At 27.9% G+C, this 16,105-nt stretch overlaps 1 protein-coding gene across 5 annotated transcripts in view; it reads right to left on the minus strand.

The window, feature by feature from the left end:
- The window catches only part of LOC136977863 (steroid hormone receptor ERR1-like), a 101,027-nt gene that overhangs the window by 35,960 nt on the left and 48,962 nt on the right, over positions 1-16,105 (minus strand). For 3 of the 5 annotated variants that reach the window (XM_067273455.1, XM_067273454.1, XM_067273456.1), the window contains one exon: positions 9,223-9,299. Coding sequence is in view for 2 of the 5 variants with exons in the window: in XM_067273453.1 (XP_067129554.1) it covers positions 3,146-3,148 (3 nt within the window). In the remaining 3 variants the exon portion in view is untranslated. Of the gene's footprint in view, positions 1-3,145; positions 4,857-9,222; positions 9,300-16,105 lie in introns of those variants that run through there. The other 2 variants (XM_067273453.1, XM_067273452.1) reach the window with 2 other exon arrangements.

A 16,105-nucleotide genomic window follows, 5' to 3' on the forward strand; every position in this document is an offset into this window, starting at 1 on the left:
ATATTTTATTGCAAAATTTCATTATTATAGTACAAATATACAAAGCATAATTTCAAATAAGTTAATTTGATTAATCATTACAGAAATACAATCTACTTGTCTTTTAGCTTTTGGATTAAATTAAAAATAAAAACTGTATATAATTTATTATATTCAGTTTTTATTTTTAGTTTTTGTTGCCTGAATATTTTTGCTTTTATTAATACCTTTTCCAGAAGAATTTCTACCAATCAAGACAGAATTCATATATAATCTTTAAAAATAATAAACAATATTGCCATTTTCAGAAATATTCAACTTTCAGAACAGAGGGCATGGATTTGTGTTTAGGATCATCTAGGTTTTAATCACAAAAATAAAAGAAAAAGATATAGGAAGAAAATATAACTGCATGTGTTCCCTTACTTACGAACGGGTCAAGTTCTCAAGGTTTTGTCGTACATTGAAAACTAATCTAGAAAATACATTTGTACATAGAATAACCACTTATTAATACTTCAGTGTACTCAATAGAATACATTACTATCGTTTACCTGTCGGTAACGGGCGTTTCAAACAGTTTTTCACCTAATGCAGTTTTATAATGTCCAGTTTAGTTTCTATGGTAACTGAGTGACTTTTGCATTTATCTCCACTGCTGTTTTGGATGCATTTTTGAAACACTAATGTAAAAGTTTACAAAAATTGCAAATAGCAAAACACTCTGTTATTCCAATGTTACTAATTTTTATGCCGCTTCACCAGCAGCAATGAAATGTCAGAATTTGCATAAAAACAAAAGTTTTAGACATACGGTCAAATTGTTTGTAGTCTGAAGTTCGTAAGTTGAACATTTGTAAGTAGGAGAGCTCCTGTGTTATGACATCTGTCATTTCATCTCTTAAGCTATATTCTTAAGCTATACATTTCAAAAGTTACCATCAAACCCTATATAAAATAAAGTAACACAGTTTGTGTAGGAAGACTATACTATTTTAATCTTATTACCAAAATTGTGATAAAAAAAGTTCTATGACTAAAAGTTCTAAGATACCGCTATTGTAAAGGCCTTTCAATGTCTTTTCTGAATAAAAATGGCAAAGCCATTAAAATCACTAGCAGAAATTTTATCATTAATAGCAGCTAACTCTGAAATTGTTAAAAATCATCATGAAATCATAAATAATAAAGTGATTTATTATTATTTATACAATAGCTTTAAAATGAACATTTATGATCATCTTTTGAAATACAGATATATAGTTTAGTGGTGGATAAAATGCATCAGTTGAACTTATGATGCTTTTTCCCACTTCAGATTTCAAGGAAAATTTTCAAGAACAGTAGCTTCATTATCTCAAACCAAATGCACTATTGAAAAATAAACTCAAAAAGAAAAATCAATTTAAAAGATAATTTATAAAATGCAAAGTTTCATATGTATTTATTACAATTGTTCAAAAAAATTTTGAAGTTTTAATAATACGTAAATGAAAACAAACACTCAAAACCAGCACAAATTAACTCAAAATAGTACTTTTACTAACTCATCTGTTTTTAACAGACATCTTCAGGTAAAATACATAGAACACAGAACTAAATGAACAAATTAAAATGGAATACAAATTCAGTTTAAAATTATTTTTTGAATGCACTGAATACGTACATGTACAGTACAGTTAGGTAAAATATTGGTTATCTTTTTGACAGTTAAAATACAAATACATACTTCCATAAATGGAAGTTTATAATTTTGTATTTGTGTGATACAGTGAGATGTATATTTTGAGTTCATTTATGCAAGTTATATCAGTTCTTGAAGCATAATTGACTGAAGTTTTATGATATTTTGTGTAATGTCAGTTGACTGAAAACTTATTATCCAGGTGTGTTTTCTCTCATTGATTATAGATAAGAGACTAACTGTTAGTTATAAAATTATTTAATTTTATTGTAAAATATATCTATTGGATTTTGTGTATGTATTGCTTGCAGGGATTCAAGTCAATGTTTTCTGAAAAATATTTCATGATACTAAAATTATAAAAAATATTTATAACTACTAGAAAAACTGGTTTTATGTACAAATAAACACACTATCAACACCAAAAACCTCAAATAATTTTTAAATTTCAGTTTATAAAGAATATATTTCTAAAAATAAAAAACAAATTTTTTATAAACAGTTAAAATATAAATAAATATCAAATAATATAAATACATATTGGTAAATATATTAAATTTTAAACAAAATTATTTCAAATTTATTTATAAATGAGTGACCTACTTGGAAAAATATAGAAACTTGTTGATTTTAATCCACGATTGTAGAAATATTATTCTAAATTATTTTTTAAATGAAATAATGCAACTTGAAATAAGTCACGAAACAAAAATTTGGGTTCAAGCGTTTAAATATTTTATAACCGTTCTTAATATTCTATTCAACTTAAAATCAAGATTCTTAATGCATGTATTTATTATTATTTTTCAAATCTAAAAACAGATATATTTTTATGTTTTATTTATAAATAAAGTATTGTATACAGAATAAAAATTAAAGCAATAATTATTTAATTTTTAAATTATCTTATTAGGAAAATAATAATGATTATTATGTAACAACAAACTATTTGATATTTTATATTCACTTAATACTGTGTATTATAATTACACTTTAAAATATGTTACACATATACTTAAACAATAAATATGACTTTATATGTGATAATTTATATTATTATAATTATTGTGATAAATAATATAATATTAAGTTTATAATTAAAAATAAATAAATACACACTTGTACGTTTACTTTTAATTGGAATATTTAATTAATTTTAACTAATCATGGTAGATTCATTACAACGATCATTTATAAATTATTATACAAACATTTACGATTTCACTTCTTTTATACGAAATTTTGTAAAGGAGTATAACTCTATAAGAACAAAAATAAAATATTAGTAGTATTTTCTACATTAAATTATGTTACGTAAGGTTTTCTCGGTAAATGAAATTAAAACAAACGGCATTTTATAGAGAAAAACACTTTCACGCTTCGTTCCGATTTTTATTATTATTTTTTTCGCAGTAGTGTAAAGTTTGTGAAAGTTTTTAAAGTGGACACCGTTAATGACAGAATGAGCCGATAAAATCCTACCATGTTTGGTTTCCCTCGAAGATCACAACAACCCAGATATCATGACAACGACAAAGTTTTTCGTAAACTATGTTATATGTACCCGTTGTGATCCAAGCAGATATCCAAAGCAGTTACAGTTTCTTACTGGCCGATCGATGGTAAGCTTCTTGCGTATCTTGTGCATGGCCTTGAACTTGATTTTTCGTTTTTTACTGCCGCCAGGCAAGCGGGGCATGCTAGTCACGTCCGGAGCGTCGATCCTCGGGCCCCGTCCCAGCTTCCATTACCAACCGACTGGACAAGTAAACGTGCCAAACAGATCCGCTTAGCTAACAACATACTACAAAGACACATCCACGCTTTACTCTATTTCTAAAATGAAATTGATCATTATACAATTTAAAAATGATTATATAAGTCAGAGAGAACGAAGAGTAAACTCGTCATTAAATCCAACAGGATGGGAGTCTAGATAAGTACGGAGTTGTTGGAAACTATCCAAAAAACTTGGATATTCGCTTTTCGACTCCGACAACGCGAAACTAATGTTATTTATTATATTACAAATATCAAACATAAGTTAAATGCATACATTTCCTGATCGATGTGCAAGAACGGAGCATTTGCACGCATAGTAAAGAAACGAGTGGCGACACGACAGATCATTATCTTCACCTCTCCGCTAAGGGAGAGGGTGAGATTCAAGGCCAAGGACACGCAGGCATTATACGCGATGGATGGAAACGGGGGAGAGAGAGCAACTGGCAATATTAAACCGGCGCAGACAGAGAAATACTTTAGTCACGCTACAACGTATAATATTTTGGATTAGCGCCTCGTCCAATGAGGAAGAAGTGGTAGACTGTCTGGCATCAAAACATCGCCAGTTGCGAACTATTTAACAATTATCGAGACGGTGCGAGAATTAACTAACGAATATTTATAATACTCGAGTACTCTAAAACGTGGTCGAAAATATAGTTGGAATGGGTTGCCACTAACCGTATTCCACGCTCTGATTGGTCGGCGACTATTTTCAAGGATACGGCAAAGCTCGGTGGCCGTCAATTTCAGGAGCTCCACTGACCTTGACTGAGAAATTGGGTTCAATAGCACACAGTCCTGTTCTCTACCAAATGAGATGTAGTGAGACGGTGAAAGTACAACTTGCGAGAAATAATTGATAACGAAATTAATCAAAAGACTTTTTCTCGTTTGTCCAAATAAATGCAACATTCCTTTTTATAATGTAAATTATTTATTAATGAATATATCGATTTTCCATTCTAATTTACACAGAAATCGAATCTAACCGGGTAAATAAAATGCTTTCTCCAAACCGGCTTTACCGTAATTCTTCTGTTGCTAAATTTATAAATAACGTATGGAGACACAACGTTAATTTATTAACTTAACACATTCTCAATTTATTGACAACAGAAATGATTCGAAATGGTATTATTATGCAAGTAACCTTATAATTATTATTTATGACCGGATTTATCTATTCCACATTAAAAAAAAAAAAACCCAAACAGCATAGCTGTCATCCGATACTAAAACTAATGTAATAAATTAACGAATGAATTTATCTAGCAATAATTATTTAATATTAGGCAATACCTTCGTTTTTTAAAGTCGCATTATTCGCCTAGTGCGAATTATTCTCCCGATATACGTCCATTGAAAGTAACAGACAAGAAATTCGTTTATATAATGTATTTATTAGGTAACAGATTCATTTTCTTTCAACGAACGAATCTGTTATACTTAGAGTTGTATGAGTAATTATAACAATATAAATTATGCTTTAATACTATAGTAACACTTCGGAATAATTATAGAAATTAAATTTAATATAACACTAAAGTCATAAATAAAAGACTATTCTAGTCAATAGTTTATACATAGAAAACTTCTCCGACTTCTTATTTAAAAATTAAAGAATATTATGCAAAACTATTTTACAGACGCAATTTTTAAAAGACGTATTACACAATCTTTGAAATTACACTGACAGAAATCAGTTTGAACTATTTAACTATGAAGATAAATAATATAGATAATAAGAATAGCGCATCATTTTAAGTGAAATATTTTTCCAATCCAAATTTACAATATTTACACACAGTTATAAATATAAGCAAATAAACTCAAAAATTATATGTGAATAGTAAATTGAAATAATTTCAATATTTCTTAATTTCTAAATCATTCAGTTTTTCTCCAATTCCTCATAATAATAAATGCTGATTTGATCGTTGATCTCGGAATTTCCAATGGCACCAAAACAATTTATAAACTATTTTTGTTATATATTATTAATCGGTAGTTATTTATTTTAATGATCTCCAATGAAATATAAATAAAAAATACATATAGTCTGGAATATTTCGTCTATATCATTAGCATGCATTCATTCGTAATAGTCTTATGATTTACTCCATATATTCAGACCGAGTCATTTATATTTATTTACATAAATCGTCCTTTAAATAAATTCTTATTTGCTATATGATCAATCATTTCGAAATTGAAATTTCAAATTGAAAAACTCAACTCTTTATCACGTTATTTATATCTTAAACTAGTAAATTCACACAAGTCCCATTTCAATTTCTTTTCCCTTTTCCAAAAATTTCTTTACTTCTGCTGAATAAATGTCTTAAAATAGAAAAAGTTGAGTCAAGAGAACTTTTTCTTCGTTAATTTATATTATTCGCGTTATTTAAAATTCGCCAGAAATTTTGCCTAACTTTCTTCAATTTTAATTAATACGTATATTTACATACGTAGTTTATTTATATATAGTTTGTCTAAATAAAAATAACCGCATTTTATTCTATATTTATCAACCTAAATGAAGTAACCGATTCATTTATTACCAAATGACTGGAAATACTTTAATAATAAACATTTCGGGAATGTTTAATAATCGAAGGATATACAAAAACAAATTTATTTTCATTCCTCTCTTATAAACTTAAAGGAAAAAAAACTTCATAAGAATTTGAATTTAATCATTTTACTGTGTACTTAGACTACTACTTAATTCTGTATAATGAAATCAATAACATTCAATATACATAGAAAATCAATGCATTACATCCAATCTTTTAATAACACAAAAACAAAAGCACTGAGTGATTTTTTTATGCTGCTTGGTTAAGCAGCATAAAAGTCACTTAAACATGATGGTAATCTTAAGTTTTGAGAAATAATTAATATAAAATCTGAAAGTAATTTTCGTTATAAATTAGTGAATGAATAATAGAAAAAACAAAGAACGCATGTATACAAAACATTCCAGAAACCTAATAACACTAATGCTCACTCGTCTATTTTATATAACTCCACGTGTTCAAATTGCATCTACTACACTTAACAAAAATACAACAGCAAAGTTTATCTATTCGAATCCATTTAACTATAATAGGAGATTTTACAACCACTGGATTCGGATACGTTGTTATCAAGCAGTTAAGATACTATTAAGCAGATAGATTTAATCTGATAAATATAGGTATTATAACGAATACATATGTTAACTAATTTTGAACGATCGATGATTGACATTTTATTTCATTAAACTTTTTAATCCTCGATTTAAAATGGCAGATGGTATATTTAGAAAATGTAGAAAATACAGAAGATACAAAACGTCTTCACTTTTTATGGCTTTTAAACTGTTTTATATAGCAGAGTTATGATATATTTCAAGAAATGCTTATATTTCCTAACTTTCTTCTCATATGCTAAGTATTTTTAAAATAGTGATTTACAATTTCGATTAAATTATATCGTCATAAAAATACTAAAATTTATTTTCATTTTTAATATTTATTTATATTTAAATCATTATAAACATGTATGTTGCTGTATGTGCACCTCCTGAGAAATAAGGTAATATTGTAATTTAAAAAGTTTTTTCAAGTAACATATCTACTGAGAAGTTTTAAATGAAATATATTTAATGAAAAATTGGTTCGTACTTCACGTAAATATTTCTGATGATAAAAAGACACTAATGTTTTAACATAATTAAATATTAACAAAAGACTTGCAGCCTACAGTTATCTACAGTATCTTTTTTAAGAATATTAACAAGAGTGGTTGGCAATCTCTTGCTAAACTGCAACTGACAATAACATTCTTCATATACAGAACATAAAAAGCATAAACTATTGGAAAGTACATAACCGACCTTTCTTAATATTATTCTTAAGAGTATTCTGTGATTAATTAGATTTTAAAGATGGTGTTTATTTGCTGGATTAACTGACAGAGAGAAAAAACATTTATGTAGGTAATAATGTCAGAAATATGTGATTGTGATTGTTTGAATCCTATTCAACTATTCTCAATATGATTAATACATCCTACAGTGGTATAATATCTTTTACTTATAAATAGTAGTAAGAATATACTTCATTTTTTAATATTAAAATTGCTCTTTGAATTCCTCAAATGCAAGACTTCTATAAAAAAAAAAAGTTGTTAAGTCACTTTAGATCTAATTACTGTCCAAGGGAGGATCATCATATACATCAGATATACAGGGTGTAACATAAACTAACCAATGTTCAAAGAAAATCATCAAAATATGTTACACCCTATATATCCTAACATGTTATTATGTAATAAATGGCTCATTTACACACCTTGGTTTATTTTTAGAATATACTAAACTAATGGTAAGAAATAATATAAATTCTTCACATTTTCAGTTAAAATTAAAATGAAACTTGTTAACAGTGACTTCTAAATTGAAACTAAAAAACTGATTTTTTAAAAAGAATGCTTAAATTCCAAACCAAAAATTTTACCCTGGTTTGCACATAAAAATCCTCAATAAGACAATACAGATTTTTGCAAAGATTTTATAGTAATAATAACAAAATCATACATTGTACATAAATCAAAAAACTGAAAGTTCTAAACAACAGTCAGTTGCTGATAAATATCATATTAATTAAAACCTTCCTAATTCCATTGTGTTTTACAAAATGTACAAATAATTCTATAATTTCAATTATCTGCAGATTAAATTGTATTTCTCTATAAGGTCTCAATGTTCTTCAATTTAATCTTTACCAGTTCCAGCTTTATTTTGTCTGTTAAAGACAAAACGTGCGACAGTTTCCTCTTATCCGTATAGGGAAACAAAATCCTGGGTCCTATTGCATAAAAATTGTAAGTTATAAGCTACAAGATAATATTGCAACCTGTAGCAAGTACTTGAAGCTTGTTACTGATTAAGTTATAAGTAAGTTTATGCAATCAAAACTGTTTACAACTAGTAATCTGTAAAGCTTGTAACAACTACAAGCGTTTTATGCAATTGGAATATGCATTTTATGCATACCGGAATTGTTCTGGATCCAAATTGGATTCAAAAACGGAAGAACAAATGAACATTAGTTTTTCAACTTAGAAATATTATTTTATTACATTTTTAATGTTGCATATAGTTTCTTGTTTAAATATTTTTAAGTAAATAAACAATTTGAATGACTTCCAATTAAGCTTTTGTCGTCGTAATTATCAGAACGATGGTAATTTCGTAACGGCATCAAATACGGAAAACTTCAATCCGATAAAATAAAAACGAAAAAGTACATATATATTATAATAAGTTATCAGTAAACGAATCTTCGAATATTATGTACTTAATTAACGTTCCTAATTCAGTCTTTTGCAAAGAACATTCCATAAATCATAGAAACAGAAGCCAATAACACGTTTCCTGTCAAAACTTCATTTATTTAATAAACAATCTCTTACACAGTCTCTTGTGTAGCTTTATCTTCTAAATTATAATTTAAAAATAATAATAATAATAATAAAGTCTAAAATTTTAGTATTTCATTACTTTATATTTAAAGTTTAACGAAATATATTTTCGTTACTTTAAGAAACTGAATTGACTAAGACCATACTTCGCATTATAAATTGAATTCAAAATCATTTTATTATTTAAATTTAACTTAGTAGTTAAGAAAAATGCATTACAATTTTTGATAATATTCTTTATAAAAAAACAAAATGCGAATAAATAAATTTAATCAAGTAAACCGTAATAAGTTTGTACTCACATCACATCTGCTTGATCCTTGTCTTCGTTTCCAAGAATCAAATCATGCGTTTGGCTTACCCAAGAAAATAAAATCACCTGAAAATAATAAAGAGTTTACTTATATGATCGAGTTTAGTAAATAAAATTATATAATGATTATTCACTTTCGAAAAAGTATGAAGAAAGACAGTTACGTATAAATTCAAGTATTTTGGTTTCGATATTCATACAATTAAAAATATTAAATATGAATTTAATACTCGTTTATTTTATATATTTATTATCATTATTCGATACAGAATATACCTTAGTTAATATGTGTCGATATTCGAAAATAATGAACAATCGTAATTTGTAAATTTAAAACATATGATTAGGATTTATGTCGGTGATGTTAAAATCTATAATTTCTTTTAAATATAAAACTAAAAATCAAAAGGTTTAACAATCGCTTTCATTCTATTTGTGTTCAACATATATATATATATATATAATCCATTTAAGTACTTTCCACATATTAAAACAATATAAATTCATGCAATTATACTGAAATTACAAAAATTATCGGCTCACATAATAATAAATTTTCAAAGAAAAATTGTGAAATAACAATTTGGTATCACTTTAAATACTTTTATATATTGTTAAGTTTTTTGCTTGCCTATTTGTATTCCACGTGGAAGATTAAAAGTACATTATCGACTATTTGATGTAATGTAGGTAGGATCAACGCTAATTAAGAAAATAATCGATGATATATCAATGCATACTCTTCGATTTCTTAAGCAATTAGTTTTCCTCTAATGGTATAATACAGTAAAGCTACCAAGATCGAATTTCTAACGAAAATCCACGATAAAAAAAAAAAAACAAATATATTCTAATCGAAAATACTTCTGTAAATTTATTCTTCCAAATTTGATATTTTAAATATCAAAATATTCAACGTAAATATTCAAAATACTTATATAATTCCCTTGCCTAATTCCTCTTTATTAAATCAAAATATTAATTGCATAACATAATAATAAATAACTTGATATTTTTAATTGTATAATGATAATACTAATATATAAATAATTTGGTAAATTAAATAGCATTTAATTCAAAATGAAAAATCATGAAAAGTAATTCGAATTACTGTGTATTAGGTTACTAATTTCATTAGTCACTATCAATAATAAAAATGACACTGTGAAAACACTGATTAATCTAACACGAAAGAAATCGTGTTAGATTATTATAACAAATTTTATATTTAATAATCTTATTTGAAATATAAACTACAATAATTAAAAATATAATTCAAAGTTACTGTATACGGAGGGAAGTTATAAAATCTTGGTATATAAATGAATAATATATAAAATTTTGCCAAGTTTTCGACGATATATTTTATAAATTTTACACAAAATTCTGAAGCTATAGGCTATTTCGCAAAGTTAAAATATATTATTGATTCCAAAACGTAAAAAAAAAGATAAGATTTATTCTATATGTCATCATTTATCTGCGGAAGTTTATTAAATTATCAATTATTGCACGATTTATCTTACATTCTATCGAGTGACGAAAGACATTTCTCTCGAAAATAAACTCCCGAGAAAATTAAAATTCCATCGTTCTCTATTTTACTTTTTGTTTTTCCTAAAATCTCCATTTAAAAACTCCTAAAAAACATACAATTGCTTTAATGTGATGCACGATGTTTCTAAGAACTAAATATCTTAAGAATTAGCAACGCAATTCATTTACGTACGTTGGAATTACAAAACGGGAAAACAGATTTAATTCAATTTTCTGAAAATTAAAATTCAAAATTAAAACGTTTTTATATACCGGTAAATATTATTTTACTACGAACGGCCCCAAATCGTACTATTTTACTTGGAATATGTTTAAATCGAGTTTTTACTCATGCAAGAAGTCGGGATCTCGTATGTAATTAAGAAGACTAATAATAGTAGTATAGAGCCTAAATAGTTTTTTAATTAAATACGGCTCACTGAGCTTTTATCATAATTTTGTAGTTTTCTTTGGATAGACACTGTAAAACTTGATGCGAAATAAGGAATCGTGACTAGAGATTAACAAGGTTTCAAATTTGTTTTTTATTACACTGTATTTATTTATGGAATATAACATGTAACTTATTAAAAACAGAACTTTTTGATCGAATCATTCGAATTTGTCAGCTGATTTGGATATTCTAATTATCAAAAGCGCTTACGATATGAGAGATTCGATCAATCTAATCAAAACAATAAATAGGCCTATATCACAAATGGGTTCGTCTCTGACTCCAGTATACAGAAGCGAGGAAACAGTGGGGACGCACGTTTTCTAAACCTAACCTATTCTAATAAATTATCATAATTATTGCCAATAGGGGTAATTTGTTAGAATAGGTTTAGAAAACGTGCGTCCCCACTGTTTCCTCGCTTCTGTGTGCTGGAGTCAGAGACAAGCCGCCATTTTGTATACCTAAGGTAACATTAACTCACAAATGATTTAAACAAGCAGTAAACAATTATTTAAATCACCTTAAGCTAGATCTGTTAGGGCCTGTAGTATATATAGCTATTCATATTTGATTCGTGATAAACTTTCATAATACAACCCTTATTATATTGACAAGATGGATGAGGCAATAAAGGTGTTCACTTGTCGCATCTCTGGACCCGAATTCGAGTCCGGGTCGCAAATCTAATTTTTGTGGGAGGTCCCAAACCACTCGGCCGCCAAATTGTTGGCTTGGCCAAATCCGAGAGGGAAGAAGCCTTCTTAGAATTCACAGAGAAAAATTAGCCGAAAATAAAGTATATCAGCGAAAAATTTCGAAGATTATATTCTTCAATTAATATACGAGATTTGATATAATTGTAAACGCAAAATTAAATTTGTTATAACTGATAAAAATTGTAATGATAGTAACGAGCAAAATTTTCATTAAGCTTGCCATCCCTCGAGATATTTTTGGAATCAAAGGACCTTAAAAAGTCAAAATATGCAAAAGACTCGAAGGGTCAAAAGTTGACCGATTATAACATTTTCCTCTGTTCTATAATACTAAATAATAATGAATTTTACTTTCCCGTTTAACACTGCTTCAATTAGAAATGTTCAACGAATATTCTATTACAATATTTCAATTTAGAGAATTAATTTAATTGTTAATTAGAAACATTACAAAAAGTATTCGTTTCTAATTTTCTACGTAATCTCAAAAATCTTAAAAACTCATTTATTTCTACAATATAACTTAACAGCAAAATCTTTTCTAGCAAACTTTTTCAATTTCAGATTCACTTTACGATTTATTTATATTCAAATTTGTTCAAAAAATTTTGAATAGAAAAGATTCCGTAATTGATCAATGGCTACGATACAATTTCACCTAAGAAAAAACCTGACAAAATAGATAAGACACAACACAAAGACGTGTCTATTTGTTGCTGAAAATGTATGTGAATGCCAAGTAAAGTACTTTATTGCTTGGCATCCCAAACGACGATTATATTTTTAAAATCAAATATAATACTTAATTCTATTTTCTCAAAGTAACCTTTGTAATTTCGTCTCGTCTTCAGAATTTAAGACAAATTACCAATCATTAACAGACGAAGTACTGAATTCTTTGTTTCGTTTTAAGAAAACCACGATTTAAAAGTACAGAATTTTTAGAGATTTTTAGCAACAAAAATTACTGTTTAATGAAAAATTTTTAAAAAAATAAAACTGTTCTTACTGATCGTGATGTCCAGAAAATTTCCATTGTAGAATTTGACATGAACGCATGTTTTAATATTCGTGAAGAATTATTCTGAAAAATTAACTAATGCCAAAAATAACGATTCTCTAGTCCTATTTATTAGTAAACGTTTCTGAGTTTTTCAAACAATATCGAACTTATCTTTTTCTTGAGTATTACTGTTTTCTTTTCAAAATTCAATGCATAAACTTTTTAAAACGTTATAGTATTATTCAGATACTATTTTAAAGTTTCTATCTCTAAAATTTATATTTCGCTAGTTTGAAAGTAAGTAATGAAGTGAATATCGATCAACAAAACTTTGGCAACTGAAATTTGAAATATGACATTTAAATAACCTAAGATTTAAATTTTTTTTTAAATTCTGATAATTTTATTGCAATATCATATTACTTCATTAGCTCAATTTAAAATATTTGCCTTAATCTTATTAGCGAGGTTGAAGCCGAAGTTTTAAACGCGAAAACGTGTACGTCGGACGTTCAGCGCCGCCTGTAAGCCTAGATGTTTGACAATGGCCTTTGGAATGTCGAGCATGATTCCACTGACTATCCAAACGCCATTGTCAAACTTCTAGGCTTACAGGAAAGCGGCGCTGAACGTCCGACGTACACGTTTTCGCGTTTAAAACTTCGGCCTCAACCTCGCTATTATCTTATGGAATCGTGTATCTGAAAATATCGATCCAAATAAAATTTTTCACATTTCATATTTTTCTTTAAACAATGATTCATTAAAAATAATTAACTGTTAACAGAAATATTAATCCATAAACAAAAACCAGTTGTAACCATTTCAGGATTATTATTATCGCGTTGCATCGAGACGCATCACTTAAGTTACATAAATCACATCAGCATTGCTCGTGTCACGTTATATTGCGTGAGTTCTTGAAATTTTTTTTTCCTTTCAAAAATAGCAAATAAATTTAAGATTTTATTTAAAAGTTACAATGTAAACGTCTCTAAAAGACTTGTAGCACGATTGCATAGCCTACTTCATGTTTTCATGAACTTGTGCGATAAATCGTTGATGTAGTGTGGTACTAAGATTACTGAAATTTCTGAAATTGATGCACCCCTTCGAAACTTAAGTGTTGCGGGCCTTAAATGTATATGCATGCGTGTGCATTGTAAATGTAAGCTATATGAACTAAATTTTCACACACATATAATCTCACAGATCTCTCGAGTGTCGTGTAACACCAAAATTTGAACAGACACACATAGTTTTTACATTTTTTAAAAAATTACTTTTACTTAACTTTCGAAACTGTTCAAATATGCAGAGGGATATAGTTTTATTTAAATTTTAACAAGCAATTACAGGAAGTAATCAAATTAATGTACTGCTTTGAGACAATTTGCGTTACAAATTTTGCAAATACTGCTCTTTTACTGTTTTTTAATATTGAAGTTTTTACTGATTTATTACCGAAAAATAGTAATAAATAAAATACATCCTCTCTTATTTCTGCAATACATGCATGTGATTTTAGAAACTAGCTGTTTATTACGTAGAAAAGAAACAATGTAATCGTTACAACTGTATAATAACTAGAGATCGAATTTTGTAACCACAATAAACTGAGGAAGCAACAGTAAAAATTTCAAAAGTATCAAATTCAAATCATTAATGTCAGACATTACAAAGCATTGAAAGAGAACGAATAATTAAGTGAACCTTTACTGTTATTATTATTTATTTCATTTTTAAATAGGATTTACCGAGTGCTTCAAAAAAGTGTTAACACTTATAACCTATGAAAGTGGCAGTTACTGCGGCAGAGGCAGAAGGGTATGCTGCCCTATTTACAGAACCTTTTATAGAACTCAACAAACGGGCGTGAGTTCTTGCACATGATGAACTACGTAAAGGATAGCTTTCCGCTATAAATCCGGCGTAACAAGTTACTTATATATTAGTATTAACATATAGAATTTCAGTTATTATTATAGTGAATCATTATATACAGATTTACTGAAGAAATGCATATATCACGTTTTTCATTTACATCACATTATATAATAAAAGACGATCCTTCAAAGTCAACTGTTGTTAAAGGTGCACATTTAAATGTGCAGTAACGATGGACCCATGTGTAATCTTGCATGTTCTCTACACAGTACTACTGCATTATACTTTAGTGCAGTTTTGGATCCAACATTTTTTCCAATAAATTTATTTAAAAAGTTTCAAGTAATAGCTTTCCTTTTGTTCCGGAAATTTGTGGCGACCGATCTTGAACTGTTTTGATAAATCCAATTTGTTCAATGAGGGGTGTCCATAAGTGACGTCCACAGTGGAAGGGAGGGAGGAGGTTACGACAAGTCGAACAAAGGGGAGAGTTGACGTCCATTTATTTCATTAAATTTTACACAGTTTATGCATTTTATTATATTTATTTCAAAATTTCTTGTATGTTTCGTTTATAAATGATAGATACCATAAGTAGAAAGTGATAAAGATTTTATGGAGGGTAGAGTTTGGTTGGATGTCCGAAGAAGGGAGGGGGCTACGGGAACTTAGACAAACTGGGACAAAAGGAGAAGAAAAAAATTTCAAGAAAAATGCGGACGTAATTTATGGACAGCCCTTGAGGGTCGACTCCCAAACTTCTAAATTTTTAATGATATCGATAAGAAAACTATAAAATAAATTTACAAACTCCAGATCACTGTTGCAAGCATTCTGATATTAAAGCTGTTAGGAACTTATTACATTAAATAATAGTGACATTAATACACTATTAATTTCACGGCGCGACGTGATGGTTGTGGAAACAAAAGTATTCATCTACAGTAGAGAGTCGTTAATCCGAACCCCGGTAATCCGAATCGCCGGTTATCGGAACGATTTTCAGTCTGACTGTGTCGTGCTGAATCGAACGTTTTTGATACTAGATTTATTCTAAAGTATAATTTTCATGTTTTTATATTCTTCAATATATTTATTTTGTTTGTACAAAATAAAGAAATAATTTTTAACGATACAATAGCCTCGACTATTATTATAAAAATTTTCGTTAGGCTTAAAATCGACGAAAATTCAACACGAAGCAACACGCAACGGAGAAAAATTTGAACATCGGACAGGTTAATATATTTTTTCGTACATAATCGGTTATCCG

This window comes from Centruroides vittatus, unplaced genomic scaffold, assembly GCF_030686945.1.
Source record: "Centruroides vittatus isolate TY-2023 unplaced genomic scaffold, ASM3068694v2 contig_480, whole genome shotgun sequence".
In the NCBI taxonomy this organism is placed as follows: Eukaryota; Metazoa; Arthropoda; class Arachnida; order Scorpiones; family Buthidae; genus Centruroides; species Centruroides vittatus.